Below are 17,688 nucleotides of genomic sequence, written 5' to 3' on the forward strand. Positions count from 1 at the left end.
AATGTTTCTGGAATATTTTAGAAGAGCTCTGCTTCATAAAGATGCCTTGAAAAAAGGTGATGTGCCCCTTTTTGCAGCTTGTTAGCTCTCCTCTGATTAGCGCAGTTTTGTTAGAACCTATAAGGCACAGAGAGAAGAGAGAGTAATACAAAGAGGTTTTGACAGGGAGCAAGGAGACAAATGTTTCCATTCTGTTTCTCTGGGTTAGAATCCAGACAAATGCAAAAGACAAATTGAAAACTTTTTTAAATAACAAAATAATATGTGGAGAAACATGTATTTGCAGACAGTATCTAAAACATTTTGACCTATGAGTATAATGAAATGCTTAAGTCTATGAGACATTTCTATACCTTATTTTTCCTTTTTGAGAAATTTGAGCATTAACATAAAAATATGATTATATAAAGTATTCTTTAAGAACAATAATGAACTTGCAGGAAAAGGAAAGACTTTTAGGAAACTTTTTTGTAAAAAAAAAAAAACAAAAACAAAAACAAAACTTTTTTTTTAATCAGCTATAATGCACATCTTGTCTGTCATACACACCAGCCTTTCACACTTTTATATAAGGGAAAACAAAACCTTGTTTGTTTTTTCTATTTAACTACTGAATTCCTTTCACATATTAGATGGTCTAGAAGAGTGTAGTCCATTATAAACTTTTAACTGGTGTGGTAAATGAGGAATTTGAGGAGGTTTGTAACTGAAAATCGTATTATGTTTTTAAAAACATTTTATTTTCAGGATAATTTTTTTAAGTTTTTATACTGAACTTTTTCAAGAAATGTGTTCCTTTCAACATTTTTTCCAATATGATTTCTATAACCTAAAAAAAAATCATGATCTGCTCTAGCTAGTTAAGAGGTACTTATGTGATGGGTCCGCTTTCTCCAGGAAGTGATTTTGTACAAGGCTTAACTGTCTAGATCCTTCTTGTTACACATGATTCAATGTTTCCAATTCCTGATAGCTTGATCATGTGTTTATCAAAGTTGGAAAGCAACTTTAGACAGGCCAGATGGTAATGTTGCTAGAGGTATATAGCAAGCTGGGTTTCCCTGCCACCTGTACTCTAATTTAATTAATTAAAACTAGAAAACAGATTGAGAGATGTCAGTTTGCCTTTCTTTGAGAGAGAGTTATGTATCATATATATGACAAAATTAACAACTTCCTGGGACATTTATATCTAGGACACTATATCTCTTTTCATTATTTAGCATTCCTAAGTGACTTGTATTTTTTTAATACCCAAACTTTGTCTTCTTGGTATCCTCCACCAATGCAAGGACTTGATAGAAATTGAAAGAGGTTACTTACAGCATAAACCCTCCCCTCCCTCTCTGGTCTGTGAGTTGGTTCAGTCCTATTTTGCATAAGTTCCTTTTGAGTAGATCCATGTGTGGATGCATAGTGCTGAAGACTTAACTCTGTTTGGCTGTGTGGATGTATGTCTTGGAGAGAAGCTGTATGCATTAGCTGCAAACTAACATTTTCAAAATCAACATGTATTGTGCTTATCCTGTCCCTGGAATGGGCAGCAATTCTTTGATGTATTACTACAATGGGAAAACGGTAAGTCCTTTTCTTTGTTCATATAGCTTCTAAATGGCTTGTTTAATGGAAAATAGTGTAGATTAATTGCTTTTTACTAAGACCTGTGAGGTTTTATTATTTTCTGCAAACATTTAAACTGTGTGTTTCTTTGTAAGTAGTATCAGTAAAGTTGCCTTTGACACTGTTACTCAGTAGTTGTTGGCTTTTATTTTAGAAATAGGATAGAAAATAAACCTGAATTTGTGACTTATTATTTTTAATGCCTGATATCTTTAATAGCAATGAGCTTGAAAGTACATTTTTTCAATGTTTTTTATATTGTAAACATAATTTATATATAAAATATATACACATTCACAGAGAGAGAGGATTGTTTGATGCTTTGTAGATAGAAAGGAAAGATGAAAGTCATCTTGGATATTCATAAAAATAACAAGTATGAAGCTCTGGGAATGATTAGGGAAGCAGTCAGCTAGTGAGGGCCGTATTTCCTGTTTGGAGTTTCAGGTCCAGAGCCTGACTTTACTGGGATACCATCTGTTTCCAATCAAACTAGAATTTTGACCCTGTACAGATTCATAAAGTAAATCACTATTTTTCAAAGAATGCATTTAAACATTTTCCAAAGAATGTATTTCTGGGCAATTTATAGCACATGGTTAGATGTTTTAAAATAATACCTTTCTGTGTTGCTAAGCAAAGCTTTTCTTAATATTATTTAGTATATTTCTACAAAAGTATCTTTAAGTCAGAGGATTTTGTATATTCTAAAAGTGAGCTTCACTGGAAAATTAGGAGTTATCCTTATAAGATAATTGATAAACATGGTAAAAATGTTATACTACTGAATAACAATCTTGGATTTATGTCAGAAATTCAGTATTTTCCTCCTTAATCTTTACCAAAAAAATTTTCCCCTCAGGTGTCTTATTAAATACACATATGACTTTAGTGATTTGGGGGGGGGGGTCAAGAGTGGAGGCATTTTTAGTGTTTGAAGTTATAAAGAAAATATAATCACATTTTCCTAAAATAGGTATAAAATCAGATATGCTTGTTCCTTCCCTTTTTTACTGGTTGAAATGTTTTAAAGTAGCATATGGTTCTAACCAGGATACATGAGAACTAATGAAAGCACTTTCTCATTCTCTGACTGCTTTGGGAAGGCCTCTTTGGACTCTGATAGCATTTGGTTAACTTTTGGTAAGCTTTCTTAATAGATGATAATCAAGCCAGAATATCCTAAACTTATTTAAAAAGTATGTATTCACACTACCCATATAAGCAGAGCTTTGGAGAATGTGAGAGGTGGATTTAGATGGGGGAATATAAATGAAATTATTTGATCTTTGTATAGCTTCCTTGCTGTCTTTAAAATGTGAAAATACTTTTATATCCAATTCTAAGTAAAATAGTCATTTTGAAGATTGTGTGTCTGTGAGTTCAGTAAAATTAATTGTACAAGACCTCTGAAGCGGGGAGAGGCTATAACTCAAATTGAGTTTAGATTTTATTCTTTCAAGAGCACAGATCACTCTATTACAACATTTCTCTTTGTTCTACATTGGGTTGGGGGCAGGGGACAGCTTTGATGGTATTAAGTATTTCCAGACTTACGGTAGATGACCTAGCGGGTATGATAGAGAAGTGTAGCCTGAAAATTGATAGCCTGTGCCTGATATAGGTCAAAGGTGATTTTTATATTCTTCAAAAATGCATAAAGAGCTGATACATTGCTTAATCCTCTGTATCATAAGGCCCTAGTCTTAATGTATTTTCCTATGTGTATTTTATTTTTACCACCTCTAGTTTTTTCATTATTCTCTTATAACTCTTCAATAAGAAAACGATGTAGTATGTAATTACATTATCCAAAGACTATGTGAATGCCTCACTTTATTGTGAATATTGATTGAGGAATGTCTACCCATCAATGGATCATGGTAAAAACTAGTACTTAGTATTTCCAGACTCTAAGTGAAATATATACTTCATTCAGTTATGGAATTTTTATATAATCCTCATAGTGAATAGGTTAAATTTAAGCTCACTCTTTAATCCCACTTTACAGTTTATTTTAGATGATAGGGCAGGTTAATAGTTTGAAATGCTAACAAGTTCCCATTGATTTCATTTTTAAGATCCCATTGTGGGTGTTAAGGGAGCAAGAAATCCTGATTGGTACTGGTCTTAAAATGCTTTCTCTTTTTTTCGGGTTTTTATTTTTATATTTTCAAGTTGGTTTCGTGTATTTAAGGATGTTTGAGGTATTTTAACAATAAGACTGAATAGTCTTTAGCAAAAAACAGATTAATGAGAGAAGAGGTTTTCTGTATTTTATTATTTAAGATTTTGTGGTCATATTATGTTGTTGGAAGTATAACAGGCTTGGGCATCCATATGCAGAAACGCCAAGATGTTAACCCTATTTTTCCCACTATTTGAAAAGAGAAGGGCTTAATAATCTGTATCATATGTAGCCTTTGTGTAGTTGTATTCTGTAACATACTGTAAAATATTAATATGTTTATCATAAACAGGAAACTGAAAACCATTTTGAATATCAAGTTTTTGAGATTTAAAAAATAGCAAGGAATAATGGGTTTCTGAGCTTCCTTATGTATAAAGAACTTGGCCTGCATTCAGTTTTCTCATTGATATGACTAAATTGTGTCCTTTATGCAGAAAGGTAGAAAGTCTTAGAGGTAAAGGAAGTAAAGTTTTGGGAGGAGAGGATTCCTGTTTTCTTCACCTTGAGGATTCTGGAGTTTCGGCCTTCCTCTGATCTGATCAGCCTCCATTTTCTAGGCCTTGAACTGAAGATGCTACAGAGTGTTCCAGGTATAAAAATTGCAGCAAGTACAGACATGATGCTCTTTTAATTGTATGACGGGATTATTTTAATCTTATTAGAGACAACACAGAAATCCAAGTTTTGAAACTCAAGCTTAGAAATACACTTTTAATATTGAGCTTCTTTGGATGGAATCTGGGAAAGAAGAAACATGATTATAAGGGCTACTCTCTGTCAGGAACTATACTGAGGGCTTTATGTTTACCTCCTTTAACTCTCAAAACCTCTCTGTCATTTAGTTGTTACTACCATTCTTTTATAAATTAGGAAAACAAGGTTCCGGGAAGTTAGATAACTTGCTCAAGCCTCACCCAAAGCCTCACCCAGTTAGTAAGTGCTGAGGTTAGAATTGAACCCAAATCTCTCTCCCAAGAGTAGGTTTTCCCAAAGGCAAGTTAACTAGTCTCCGAAGCAAAAGGCCAGACTTCATTTATCCTTACTTTAATTTGTATCAAAATATGCCACACTGGAAAGAAAATGTAACTGAGGAAAACAGGAGTCCACCCTTATAAACACATAATGTATTTTGCATATATGATGAGACTAACAGTTTTATGAATGCAAATTGATGTAGTCAGTCAAGCAGATTTTTATTAGTTTCTGTGGAAGAGCTTTAAACCAGATTTGTTTAAAAACTCAGGAAATCAGACTAGCTTGGTCTTCTTTTCTAATAGAACTCATAGTACTGAAAATTGGTTTAGCCATGGTTTTGGCACCTGCCTGCCCCTGTAGTTTGTATTTTCATAAGAATTAGAGTATGAAGTAGCTAATGTTTCATTGTAAATACTTCTAAGCCTTATTTTGCAAATAAACATTCTCAGTTAATAAAAGCACAGAAACCATCATGAAAGCATATAGAGCTACGTTTGGGTTCCATTGGGAATTTATTGCTAATTAACATGAGAGAGGAAAGTACAAGGGAATTAATTCAAATTTCTAGCCTGTGTATGGGTCCAGTAGAGTTAAATCTAACATTTGTATGATGAGGAAAACATGAATTAAAGAATTCTGAAATACAGCGCTAAAGACCTAGAATGACAAGGACTTTAGCTTAAATCTACTTTGAAGTTCTTCCGCTTTACCAAAACTATCTAGAATATAGATATAAATCCAAAAGGTTTTTGTTTTTTTTTTTTTTTTTTTTTTTTTTCTTATTTTGTGAGCACAAATACCAGTGAGTTTAAAACTACAGCCGTTGCCAGGAGAGTATGTTGTCCCTGGTCAGCTTTATTAATGTTTTAGAAAGAAATATATATCCCTTTCCACTAGTTCATGAATGTGTTGAAGAAAGAGATCAGGTGATGTATTGTTGGATCTAAATTTCTTTAAAATATAGGGAACTAAGGAATGACACTCATCGCTTTGTTCAGTATATTAACTTAGCATACAAATTTCAAACCCAGTCCCTTAAAAATTCCATAGTTTCTCTCTCAGGAAAAACTGTGATTATTACAACAAAGATAGCAGTTACAATAAAGAACTGGTGAAAAATGCCCAGTGATGTTAACTTAAGATTAATAAAAATGTGCTTACTTCCTGAGACATTTTTCTCACAATTGAAAACCAGTAATATCCAACTGTGCTTGTTTGATAGCAGAATTAGTAATTGATTTTTAAGCTGCTTTGTACTAAAAACTGGAATTTTGTTTTCTTGTTGTTAGGAAATTTTACTTCATTTCACCCCTAAATATGTCTCTAGGAATTCTTGGGAAAATATATTGATCCCTTTATTTATGAAACTGTTGAAAATAAAAGCACGTATTTTTATCCCTTTTACAGAAGTCCCAGTTGTGTTTTTAGCAGGCTAATTAGATAAAAGGAATCCTCAGAGATGGTTTATATGTCCCTGAGTTAGTCCTTGTACTTCAGACGTTGTGCTTTATAATGCCTTTGGTTTGAGTTCTTAGGGTATTTGATATTGAAACTATGTAAATATTTTCCCACTTAGGCTTGGAATTACCGTAAAAACTCCAGTAGTAGATTGGACTTGATGGCAAAATGGCAAAATTTCTATTTTTATGAAGTAATAAGGTACTGAAAGCATTAAATATTTATCAAATCTGTTACTTAAGTATTCTTATACTGAAAAATTCTTTTTTTTGTTTTAAGATTTTATTTATTCATTAGAGAGAGAGAGAAGGAGAGGCAGAGACACAGGCAGAGGAAGAAGCAGGCCCCATGCAAGGAGCCGGACATGGGACTCGATCCCAGGACTCCGGGATCACACCCTGGGCTGAAGGCAGGTGCCAAACCGCCGCTGAGCCACCCAGGGATCCCCAGATACTGGAAAATTCTTAAATTAGGCAATGATTTTATAGATTTATTTAAAGTCATTAATGTCTTTCTTTGGGGTTATATTTCTTTTAATTTGTATTAGAGAAAGGAACAAAGAAATTAGAAAGCCATAAATTTCAGAAACCTTAAAATTTTGCCATTTAGGTTAAAGATGCTTTTTATTTAAGTTTATATGTTAGATCAGTATTCACAGAAAATAATGGCTCGAGAATGATCAGAAAAATTAATAGAAAATTGTTTTTAGGAAATTTCTTGAACTTCCTCTAACACCTACCTAGCATCCTTGTCTGAATCAGTATAATTCTTAAAGCAAAACTTTTCTTTACTCTTTTTTTAAACAGCCTCTTTTTACTACATTCAGGGCCCCCAAAATTCAGAATTAGAAACTGTTGTTTGTATTATTGTGTGAGGAACTTGAATGGGTTCATCATCAATAACCAAAAAATAAATACTTATATTAATTACCTAGTTTTTCTTAATTTTTAAGTGTTGACCCTTAACATGCATATTTTAAAAATTATTGGCCCAGGGTTTTAAATACAGTTCTGAAAGATATAATTTTCCTTAGGTTGTGGTTTTCTTTTTTTTTTTTTCAGTGACCTAGATTTTTTTTCCCCGGTTTTAGGTCCTCAAGTGGTATATCTTATAAGTTTATTATTGTTTAATACAAAATATAGTTATATAAAAATCAGATAAATTAAGTGGCTATTCCTGAATATAATATTACACTTTTATTTTGAAATTGTGGTGTAGGGTACATTAGCCAAACGTTTTGTTACCTTGGTAAGTTGATAAAGACTGTGCTAAAGATGATTTCTCTTACTAAACTTTTCACATAAGGGAGGTCCTTGTTAGCATGTATCAAAATGTTTAATGTTACTTAAAATACTGGAATTTAAGGAAGACTGCTATTTACATCATCTTGACAATAGGGCTAATAGATGCCTAAATATAATGAAATCTTAATAATAATTATTGTGTAAGAACATATTCAGATAAGCTTTTCCATCTTTCTTTTTTCCAAATCAGGTGAAGATGTTCCTAAATCATTTAGGATAATACTGGTTTTCATAGGCCTGGACTCCAAGAATATTTCTTTCAAAATAATTTACGCAATTCTAAACTGAGTAAGGAAAAATGATTTAGACCTATGTTGTTCAGTATAGTAACCACTAGTCGCATGTGACTATTTGATTAAAGTAAAATTAAAAATTCAATTCCTCAGCTGTACTGTTCATACTTCAAGTGTTCAATAGTCACATGTAACTAGTGGCTACTATATTGTATAGCACAGATGTAGAACATATTTATCATCACAGAGACCTCTGTTGGATAGTGCTCATCTAAAGCATTCCTCTCATTTTCTGTGGAAGGGTATCTTAATTAAGATTTATAGCTATTCTCACATACTAAAGAATTCCTAACTCATCTCCTATCATTTGGGACGTTTAAAAATATCAGCCACCACACAGGCTATGGATCTATTTTTAAAGGCATGGGGAATGACATCGTCTTTTAACCCATCACTGGATGTGACACAATTTAAAAAAAAATGAAAAAGAAAAACCTATCTTTTTAGCAAAAGCTGCTACTTCGCATCTTTTCTCAATAACTATCAGAAAATCATTTATGGCTCCCTGCCTGACAAGGATGTTTCCAGTATTAATCACAGGAAGGATGCATTGAAATCAAGAACACAGTGCACAGCTCCAGCCTTTAGAGCTGAACAGAGAATGATCTGCCCTGAATTAGGAGTTATCCATATGACAAAACTGAATCATCCAAGCAAGTAAAAAGGAATGTTTTTGTTAACTTGACTCCCAGTTGGTTGAATGAGCTAAAACATCCCAAGGATAATTGTGTAATCACTGTAAAGAGTAATTGTGAATATTCACCCCTGAAATGCTCTGTCACTCTTAAAAAGTAAGTTTGGGTGGGTGACATGAGGACATTAAAGATATTGATGTGGATTTGTTCTTTTCAACCAGACTTAACAGGAAGGGATCTTAGATTTTCAGTTATATTCATTCAAGTTGGAATAAATGTTACAGTTCTGTTCACCAGACACTCACAATTTCTCTCATCACCATTCCTGGAGGATAAAATGTGTAAGTGCTTGGGAAAGAAGACAGTGTCATGATAACAGTTGTGAGCCTTTCATTCTGAAATGGAAGTTAGAATTCTAAAGAAAAGTTATAAATATCTACCACATTTTAATTTTTAATACATCTTAAATTATTTAATTATACCTTCTTTTAGGTTTTTTTTTTTTTTTTTTTTTAAGTAATCTCTACACCCACCGGTGGGGGTCGAACTCACAAACCTGAGATCAAAAGTCACAAACTCTACCGACTGAGCCAGCAAGGCGCTCTTCTATTTCTCTTTTGAATAGTTTGATTCCTGGTAGATTTTAATTATTTTAAAGCATATATATTCCTTTCTCTTAATTTTAAGATTGTTTGTTGTGATACAAAATCATACTGAAGATGTAAACGTATGATTAGATCATTAACTAGAGAAAAAAAAACTGGCATCTATGTGCAGGTGATCAGATGACATAAGCAGTCTGGTTTTAATTTGTGGCCAGTACTGATTGTAACTAAAAGAGACTTGCTCTTTTTGTGGAATTGGCTGACTATTCCCCTACATCTGGAGTTAATAAAGTCTTTGAGACCACATCAGTTGCGCTTTGCCGCAAGAACTCTTTGATCTGAAAAATTGAGACTGGCACAACTGCTGCTTCATAACATTGCATCTATGTTTTTGCAAGCTATGGTTAAGATACCAAAAGTAAAGTTATTTGGCCGGTGTTAGAAATGCTGTTAGATGGGCCTCTTTAAGAACCAGGTTTTTCAAACATTTTTATTATGATTAAAAACTTTAAACTTATGTTAGTAAATAAATGATAAGCTTTCTTAATAGTTTAGAGTTTTTACCATTTTCATTTATAAGATCTATCTTTTAAAAGTCCATTCATTCATTTTCAAAGTCTGTTTATAAAAACTAACATTAAAAACAATTTTACCTCTAAAATGAGCCTTGTTTTTTCCATACAGCTTAAAATTTTTACATAAGAATAGGCAAGTCTCTTCTGCCTTTGTTGTGTTTATCTTGGTTTTCTTGTTTTCCTTGACAGTGATTATCTGATCAGCATATTCTTCTTCGTTTAACAGTGATTGTAAATCAGTACATTCAGGTTTATCCTTTATTTGCTTTTATAATTGCAAAAATTTAGAATCTTTTAAAGTGTAGTATATTATGTATGGAATACAGTGAATTGAATAGGAATAAAGGTAAATAAAAATTGACAAATTACACATTTAAATTGACAAATTATGTAGATTTTTTTGTGAGATGACACATCACAATGAGTTTTTTTCACAAGTTGGAGGCTTAGATATTATTTCAATCTATAACCCGGATAGAGTTAGAGAATTTTGTATTTCATGCTTTGAGATCATGATGGTGTATATAGTAAATAAGCATTTGTGACAAGAAGCGTATGTTCTAATGCTGTCTTCTAAATTTTATCTCATTTGTATTTTCTCACTGGTCTTTGGATTTACTTTATTCTTCATTGTTTGTAGTTTCAGCCTAGTTTGGAAAAATCTATGTATAAAAGGGACAGAGGACATGTAGGTGTAGCTAAGTTTAGATACTGATACTTGATTAAAAGAAAAAAAGTGCAAAATTCCTTTCCTAAAAACTCTTCCTGCCCATCAGCCTATATAATACATTCCAAACACCTTTGTACATACCCAGTTATTTCACTCTGACACTGTCTTATGTATAGCACTAAACTAGAAAAATATATTTAGTATGTGTAATGGGGAAGAAAACACATTTTATCTGCCATATTCCTTTATCTAGGGTCTTACTAGGTGGTTCTTAGGTCTTGTCCCAAACTTGTCAGGTAGCACAGGTATGTAGTTTTTACCTGTGGGATATGAGAGGAAACTAACCTAAGTAACATTGAAAAGATACACCTGTGCTAGTATTAAACCAACTAGTTGGCAAGAAATGTAAAATAACTTTTTAATCTTCTATTTAGCATGAATTGTATTTCTAAGTAGTATTATGCAGACAAAAATTAAGAAACAGCCCTTAAGAACTGAAAAAGGGCAATATTTTGTAGAATAATGGCTCCTACAAGAATGACAGAAAGATAATTGAGATATTATTAGCTAATCGTGCTTACTATGCTAAAAGCATTGTATATGTATTATCTCATCTGATTTTCCCATCAACCCCCTGACGCAAGTACTGTTAGCACCATCTTACCAATGAGGAAATTGAGTCTTGGAAGCTTAGGTAATTTGTCAAGAGGCTTTATAGTTAGTTAATGCCTCAGAGGAAGAATAAATGAATATAAATGATAGTTTATGTAAATAAAATTTTGACTTGCATTTTAATCTCAGTGTGTGCTTCCTCAACTTTTTTATTAGTGCATAGACATACATGCTCAGGATAAAATACCAGAATATGTGAAAGGACATAAAGTAAATGTCTTCCTTCCCAGTTCTAAGTCCAGAGGTGTAACCACTAAGTTTCTTACGTGTAATTCCAGAAATATTCTATGCTTGTGCCTAAAAGATGTGTATGATTGTTTTTATACATGCTCTCATAATTTTAATAAAGTAGCTATTTTCTTCTACTTAAGTAAACACTTAGGATTTTTATTTTGGAGTGACATTTAATGGATGTACTCTTATCTAACTAAACAAAAGAAATATATTTTCTATGCTGTTCACAATAGGATACCTTTTCATTCTTCCTCTTGGTTTACTCTTTTATAGAGTGTGCATCACCTTAATTGTTAATTTGTTTTCCTTTTTTGATTTTAGCGATCATGATGAGAATGGTTTTATCGTATTTTGATTATTAAGGTTATTTAGCTGCCCATTTAGTTTTGTGGAGAAATGGCTATGTTGGCCATTTGCCAATTCAAAATGTTCATAGTTTGCTTATCTGAAACAAAGGTTTACCAAAGGAAATTAATACTGCTCTGACAAATTAAATGAGATTTTTCTCTTTTTTTAAGATTTTATATATTTTATTTTAGAGAGAGAATGCATGTGCACATCAGCAGAGGGAGGGAGAGGAGGAGGAGGATAGAGAATCTCAAGCCGACTCTGTGCTGAGTGCAGAGCCAGATGCTGGGCTCGATCCCATGATCCTGAGATCATCACCTGAGTAAAACCAGGACCCTCAACTGACTGAGCCACCCAGGGACCCCTAAATAACTTTTCTTAAAGCTGTGGCAGACTTGAAAGTTTACTTAAAGTTAAAATCCCTCAGCAGAATTTGCTTTTAATTTTGCTAACCCTACTAAGTTTTTTTTTTTTTTTTTAAAGATTTTATTTATTTATTCATGATAGTCACACAGAGAGAGACAGAGAGGCAGAGACACAGGCAGAGGGAGAAGCAGGCTCCATGCACCGGGAGCCCGATGTGGGATTCGATCCCGGGTCTCCAGGATCACGCCCCGGGCCAAAGGCAGGCGCCAAACCGCTGCGCCACCCAGGGATCCCTAACCCTACTAAGTTAAGCAAGTTTCTGGAAACCTGCGTTGTGCCTCTTATGGTTATCCTTTAATAATAACAAAGTATAGTGACTCTTTAACCCAACTCATTTTGATTTTGTTAAGTCTTGTAACAGTGAAAAGAATGAATTTTATGCACCCAAATTCTATTTCATGCTGTATTCAAAAGACATTGTTTCCACTACCACATTTTGAGTCCAAATAAGCCTATATGAATTTGTTTTGTAAACAAAACAACATTTATGACATCATTCAGCCACTTGGTGTAATTGTCACACAAAGATGCATATGGGGATTTTTGGAGTAGTGTTTTTCTCTAGTAATCAGCTAAAAACAAATACGTAGACAGTAAGATTATTATATATGTGGATTTTTTGTCAGTTTCTTTGGATTTGTGGCAGCCCTTTACACAGATATTTTTTTTTAATTTTTTTTTAATTTTTTAACCTTTACACAGATATTAACTGGGCCTTTTTAGGCCCTTTATGAAATATAACACTCATTTTACATAAGTGATATATATGATAGTCATTTACATTTTAATTAAATTTCCTGTTTAATTTAAAGGTATATGCACCATCCCCAAATTCAGATGATTTCAACCGTGAATCTCCTAGTTATCCATCTCCCAAGCCACCAACCAGTATGTTTGCTAGCACTTTCTTTATGCAAGGTAAGTACTGCCAAATAGTTGTCAATCCTACAGCAGTTATATCTATTGTATATTAGCTAATATTTTAAGATTGTGAGGAAAAAGAATACCTATACAGGAATTCAAATGTTATTTATGTAGGTATTTTTGACCAAAGTGAATTAAAATTTGGTTTAAAATTTCTAATGCTGTTTATTGCTGATTGCAGTATAGTTGGACTATCCAGCAAACCAATGGTGTGTCCATCTAGTATTGATCAAACTTATAAAGGACTTCAGTTGAAAAAAATGAGTAGAACTACTTTTTCTCATTTTAGAATTTAAACGAATGAAAGATATTAACACTAGTTTCTTGTTTAAAGTATAGACTCTTATCACTCCTAGAATGATCAATATAAAGAGTGGATATCAAAGAACAGAATAAGGCTTGTTAAAAAAGAAAAAGTATTGCATTTCCTTTAATTCATGTCTAGCAAATCATTTTTATTTGGTCTCCTTTGGTTTTGGACTATGGGAAGCCTATACTATACTATGGAAGCAGTAAATCACTACATAAACGCTTCTTGGACTTTACACTCATGAGTGAAGTCATTACTAACACATTTCACACTATAAGGTAGTCATTATCAATTACTTATGTTTTCTATCAGAGAAACTTCTTTATTCCACAGTTTCATAATATTTGATATAATGTACATTGCTTATTATAAAGAATTTTTTGGTATATTTGTGGTTATACTATTCAACCAAAATTAAATCCAACCTATCCTCAAATTTGAGATTTTTATTATCCTCTTTGATATTAATTTAGATCTTTTGAGGATTTTTATGACAACCTGCCTACTGCAGTTTGGTTTACTTTTTTCCCCACTCTAATTATAAAGCTTTCTTCCCTTCTTTTAAATAGTAATTACACAGTTTGGAGGGAAAAAAACTAAGATAGAAGACTGGATTGGGAAAGAGAGGGAAGAAGTATCTGGAGGTTGTCTTTTTGAATTCTTACAGCATCAAAATAAAAGAAAAAATTTTAGCTAAGAAAAATTTTGTATTTCTCTTTTCGTCTTAGATGGGACCCACAATTCTTCTGACCTTTGGAGTTCATCAAATGGGATGAGCCAGCCTGGTTTTGGTGGAATTCTGGGGACCTCTGCTTCCCACATGTCTCAATCCAGTAGTTACGGCAGCCTTCATTCACACGACCGCTTGGTAGGCTGTAACATGTGACTAGGGTGCAGCAATACTTTGTCTTCGTTTGTGTTTCTCTTTGGATTACAAGTGTAAGAATTGATTCTGCCAAAACTTCTAACATTTGAAATACTTCTAGGCTCACTATATTTAGTATGCCTTTTTCAAAAGTAAATGACAATAGCAGTGCTCTTCCAGCTGCTAACTTGTAATGTTCTCTTTGACCTGTATAATAGTTGTCCAGTTATATGTGCATATTATTCAGAAAATGTATTTAATAGATCATGTTTCTTTCCCTCTTTCTCTAGAGCTATCCTCCACACTCAGTTTCACCAACAGACATAAACACGAGTCTCCCACCAATGTCTAGCTTCCATCGTGGCAGTACCAGCAGTTCGCCTTATGTTGCTGCCTCACACACTCCTCCCATCAATGGATCAGATAGCATTCTAGGTGAGCTGTTTTGGGTTGGCAAAACTCCCTAAAACCTACTTTGGGGATTTAAATGAAAACCGACCCCACATCTTTCAATATGCTTTTTAGTTTTAAGTTTTAAAATGAGAAAGAAAGGAAGAAAAACTATTTAATTTTCATTAATGTAGAAACTGGTAAGGAACTCATCTTTAACTTAAGTGTAACACATACACAATATGTGCTGATTTATCGTGACAGTGTGTGAAATAATGGTAGAGAGCACTCTTGAAATCATGGCAGAATGCAAAAAAAAAAAAAAAAGGCATGCCTACCTGCTAAAATTCTTCATTTGTTTTCTACCTGAAATATCCAGGAACCAGAGGGACTGCTGCTGGAAGCTCACAGACAGGTGATGCACTTGGAAAGGCTTTGGCATCTGTGAGTATTGATTTTACCTATTCTGCTAAATGAATTTTATGGTACTGAGTGCAGTGGCTATATTTTGTTGACAGTACATGCCATAGTTAAAGGGTGTAGTTACAACACAATCAACTTCATATCTCATTTAGAACTCTTCTCGGTTTGTATTGATTCTTGCTGCCCTTAAAAATAAATCAGGAGAACACCTTCTCACCCCACTCCCACAAGACCCTGTCCTTCTAAATTCAATTTAAATACGTCTTTGATTTAATGAAACAGATGTAGATAGAAGAGAAATTTGTGAATTTTTAGATCGAAAGCAAAAATTACTGAGATTGTTAAATTTATGTATTGGTTTTAAATAAACACTTAGTGAATTGCCCATGTAAGTCGGATGGAACCAAGAAAGACAACTCAGTTATTCTTTTGGTCCACAGAAGAAAGTGTGTTCATAGGAAATTTTTCCAAGGAAGAAAGTATTTTGCATATTTTTTAAAAGGAAAAATAATCATCTGCAACTGATTCAAGAAATAGGAGAGTCTTCCCCAAAAAAGCCAGATTCATTGAAGAACACATGCTAACATGAGTAAAACTGATTTGAAGGAATCCCATAGTATTTTCTTGAGCAGCTAATTTATATCACATCAGGACATTAATGACAAAGCAATGATTGTTTTAATAGCTGATCCTTAAAACATTAAAACTGAAATCTCTGGGCAGCCCCGGTGGCCCAGTGGTTTAGTGCCTGCCTTTGGCCCAGGGCGTGATCCTGAGGCCCGGGGATCAAGTCCCACATAGGGCTCCCTGCATGGAGCCTGCTTCTCCCTCTGCCTGTGTCTCTGCCTGCCTCTCTCTCTCTCTCTCTCTCTCTCTCTGTCTCTCATGAATAAATAAATAAAACCTTAAAAAAAATAAAATAAATTAAATAAAACTGAAATCCCTTCTTTTGGAATTCTTTTGGGAGAGCATTTACCAGTAATTCACAAAGACTCCAAATCTAATTATTTAAGAGAGGCATTTCTGCCTTGTACTTTCTGAATTTCTCCTTAGGCTTTTTCTTTCTTTTGTTTTTTTTGTTTCTCCTTGAATGGTATGCCTCTCAGAATTCTCACAGAGTTGTCTTACATTTTCTATAAAGTGCAGTTAACTCTATCAGACACATTTACTGTTATTCCTGGGGAAGGCAGACCACTTAATATGTGAGTAGAGGAAGCAGCCATTGAACATTTAAGAAGGAGATAAACCTCTTTGTATATAGTTTCTGTAAATAAACCTTTCTCTGCATCCCAGTACAAGTTTCTTGAGTAATGAAGCCAAGGCAAACTCAACGACCACATAGTGGAGCACCTCACAAAAAATGGAGCTCAGTAAATGGTTGTCAAATTCAGTCTTGCATCATATGACAAAAATAGTGAAGATAAGAACAAAGCTCACAAAAATATCAGCTATAATTTGAATGTTTACTGGGTACTAGGCATTATACTAAGCATTTACATGCTTTGTTTCATTTAATCCTCAAGAAAACCCTGTGAGGTTGGTATTATTATCCTCACATTACAGATGAGGAACTAAAGTTTAAAAGGTTAAATAACTTCAGCTCAGAAAGATTAAGTAGTTTGTCCTAGGGATCACCAAGCTAGGAAGGATAAAGCCCATATATATTAGGTAAGAACCTGGATCCAACTGTCTTTTTCACTACTGTTACTCCAGAAAGAGAAATGCTACAGTGACTGCAGTTTCACAAGGTGTTGATAAGGATTAAAGGAAATGGTCCTGCTTTTTCTGGATTTATTCCCACCTGATGAAAACTATCTGCTTAGAAATAAAGTTTTTCTACAATATTAAATCTCAGGGCCTCCCAAGAATTTGATTGGCTTGCCATATTTTCTGTGGATTCTGAAAGAATCTGGTAGCAGGTATTTCACATGTAGGAGGACAGATAACATTGAACTTTGAATTCTAGTCAACTTTAAAAAATACAACCTACATTTTGGGGGCTTTTTTTTCCTCATAGGTCTTTTGTTTATTTTATGCAAGGAAAACTTCTGTAAAGAAACCTTGGCAGGTAGGCAGGGAAGAATACGTAATGTTCTCTCAGTGGTTGTCCTTCAAGCTCCCTTTCAGTTCCCCTTCTTCTAGCTGACTTTTTTCCCATATTATGACCAGCATACTAGCCAAACCAGTTGGCATTAGGGGGGAAAAAAACATCCAAATTCTCTATGAGTGGAAGCCAGGCAAGAATGTTTAATCTAGTTAGTGGGTGGGCTTTGGTTGTCATAGAAACTCAGCTCTGTCATCCTATGTTGTTACTAGGCAGGAGCAGCCAGGTCATTCCATAAATCATTTCTGTCATAGCTGATGGTGATGCATTCCATCTGCTCCATCACTGCATGCCATAGTCTGCACACTTGAAATCCCTTCCTTCAACCCATCTGCTGCCCCCTCCCCGCCAGACACCTCCCCAAAGTACATTCTTTCTCTAACTTCCATTACAGACTTACATTTACTTTAGTGCTCACAGAACGTACTGAAAAACAAAAACATTACATGGGGAGTAGGAAGGATTAGAAGAGATGAGGAGAAGGAATTTTCTGAGGATTACATTTGAGAATCTAACATGCATATCAGAATTTTATGTTAGGTATTATGGATCTTTGGAAATGGTGACCATAAATACTTTGAAATTTTAAGTTCTTTAGAATATGACATTTTTAATAAAGCATCTACTTTTAGATGGAAAAAACACTATGCTGTTGTCATTCGTAGT

The 17,688-nt window shown here is 33.8% G+C and overlaps 1 protein-coding gene across 15 annotated transcripts in view; it reads left to right on the forward strand.

The window, feature by feature from the left end:
• Positions 1 to 17,688, forward strand: part of TCF12 (transcription factor 12) — a 373,993-nt gene that overhangs the window by 313,285 nt on the left and 43,020 nt on the right. For 10 of the 15 annotated variants that reach the window (XM_072808763.1, XM_072808761.1, XM_072808764.1 and 7 more), the window contains 4 exons: positions 12,819 to 12,924; positions 13,969 to 14,108; positions 14,396 to 14,540; positions 14,875 to 14,939. In XM_072808763.1, the coding sequence (XP_072664864.1) occupies positions 12,819 to 12,924; positions 13,969 to 14,108; positions 14,396 to 14,540; positions 14,875 to 14,939 (456 nt within the window). Of the gene's footprint in view, positions 1 to 1,010; positions 1,579 to 4,245; positions 4,402 to 12,818; positions 12,925 to 13,968; positions 14,109 to 14,395; positions 14,541 to 14,874; positions 14,940 to 17,688 lie in introns of those variants that run through there. The other 5 variants (XM_072808772.1, XM_072808773.1, XM_072808775.1 and 2 more) reach the window with 3 other exon arrangements.

This window comes from Canis lupus, chromosome 32 (genome assembly GCF_048164855.1).
Source record: "Canis lupus baileyi chromosome 32, mCanLup2.hap1, whole genome shotgun sequence".
NCBI classification, from domain to species: Eukaryota; Metazoa; Chordata; class Mammalia; order Carnivora; family Canidae; genus Canis; species Canis lupus.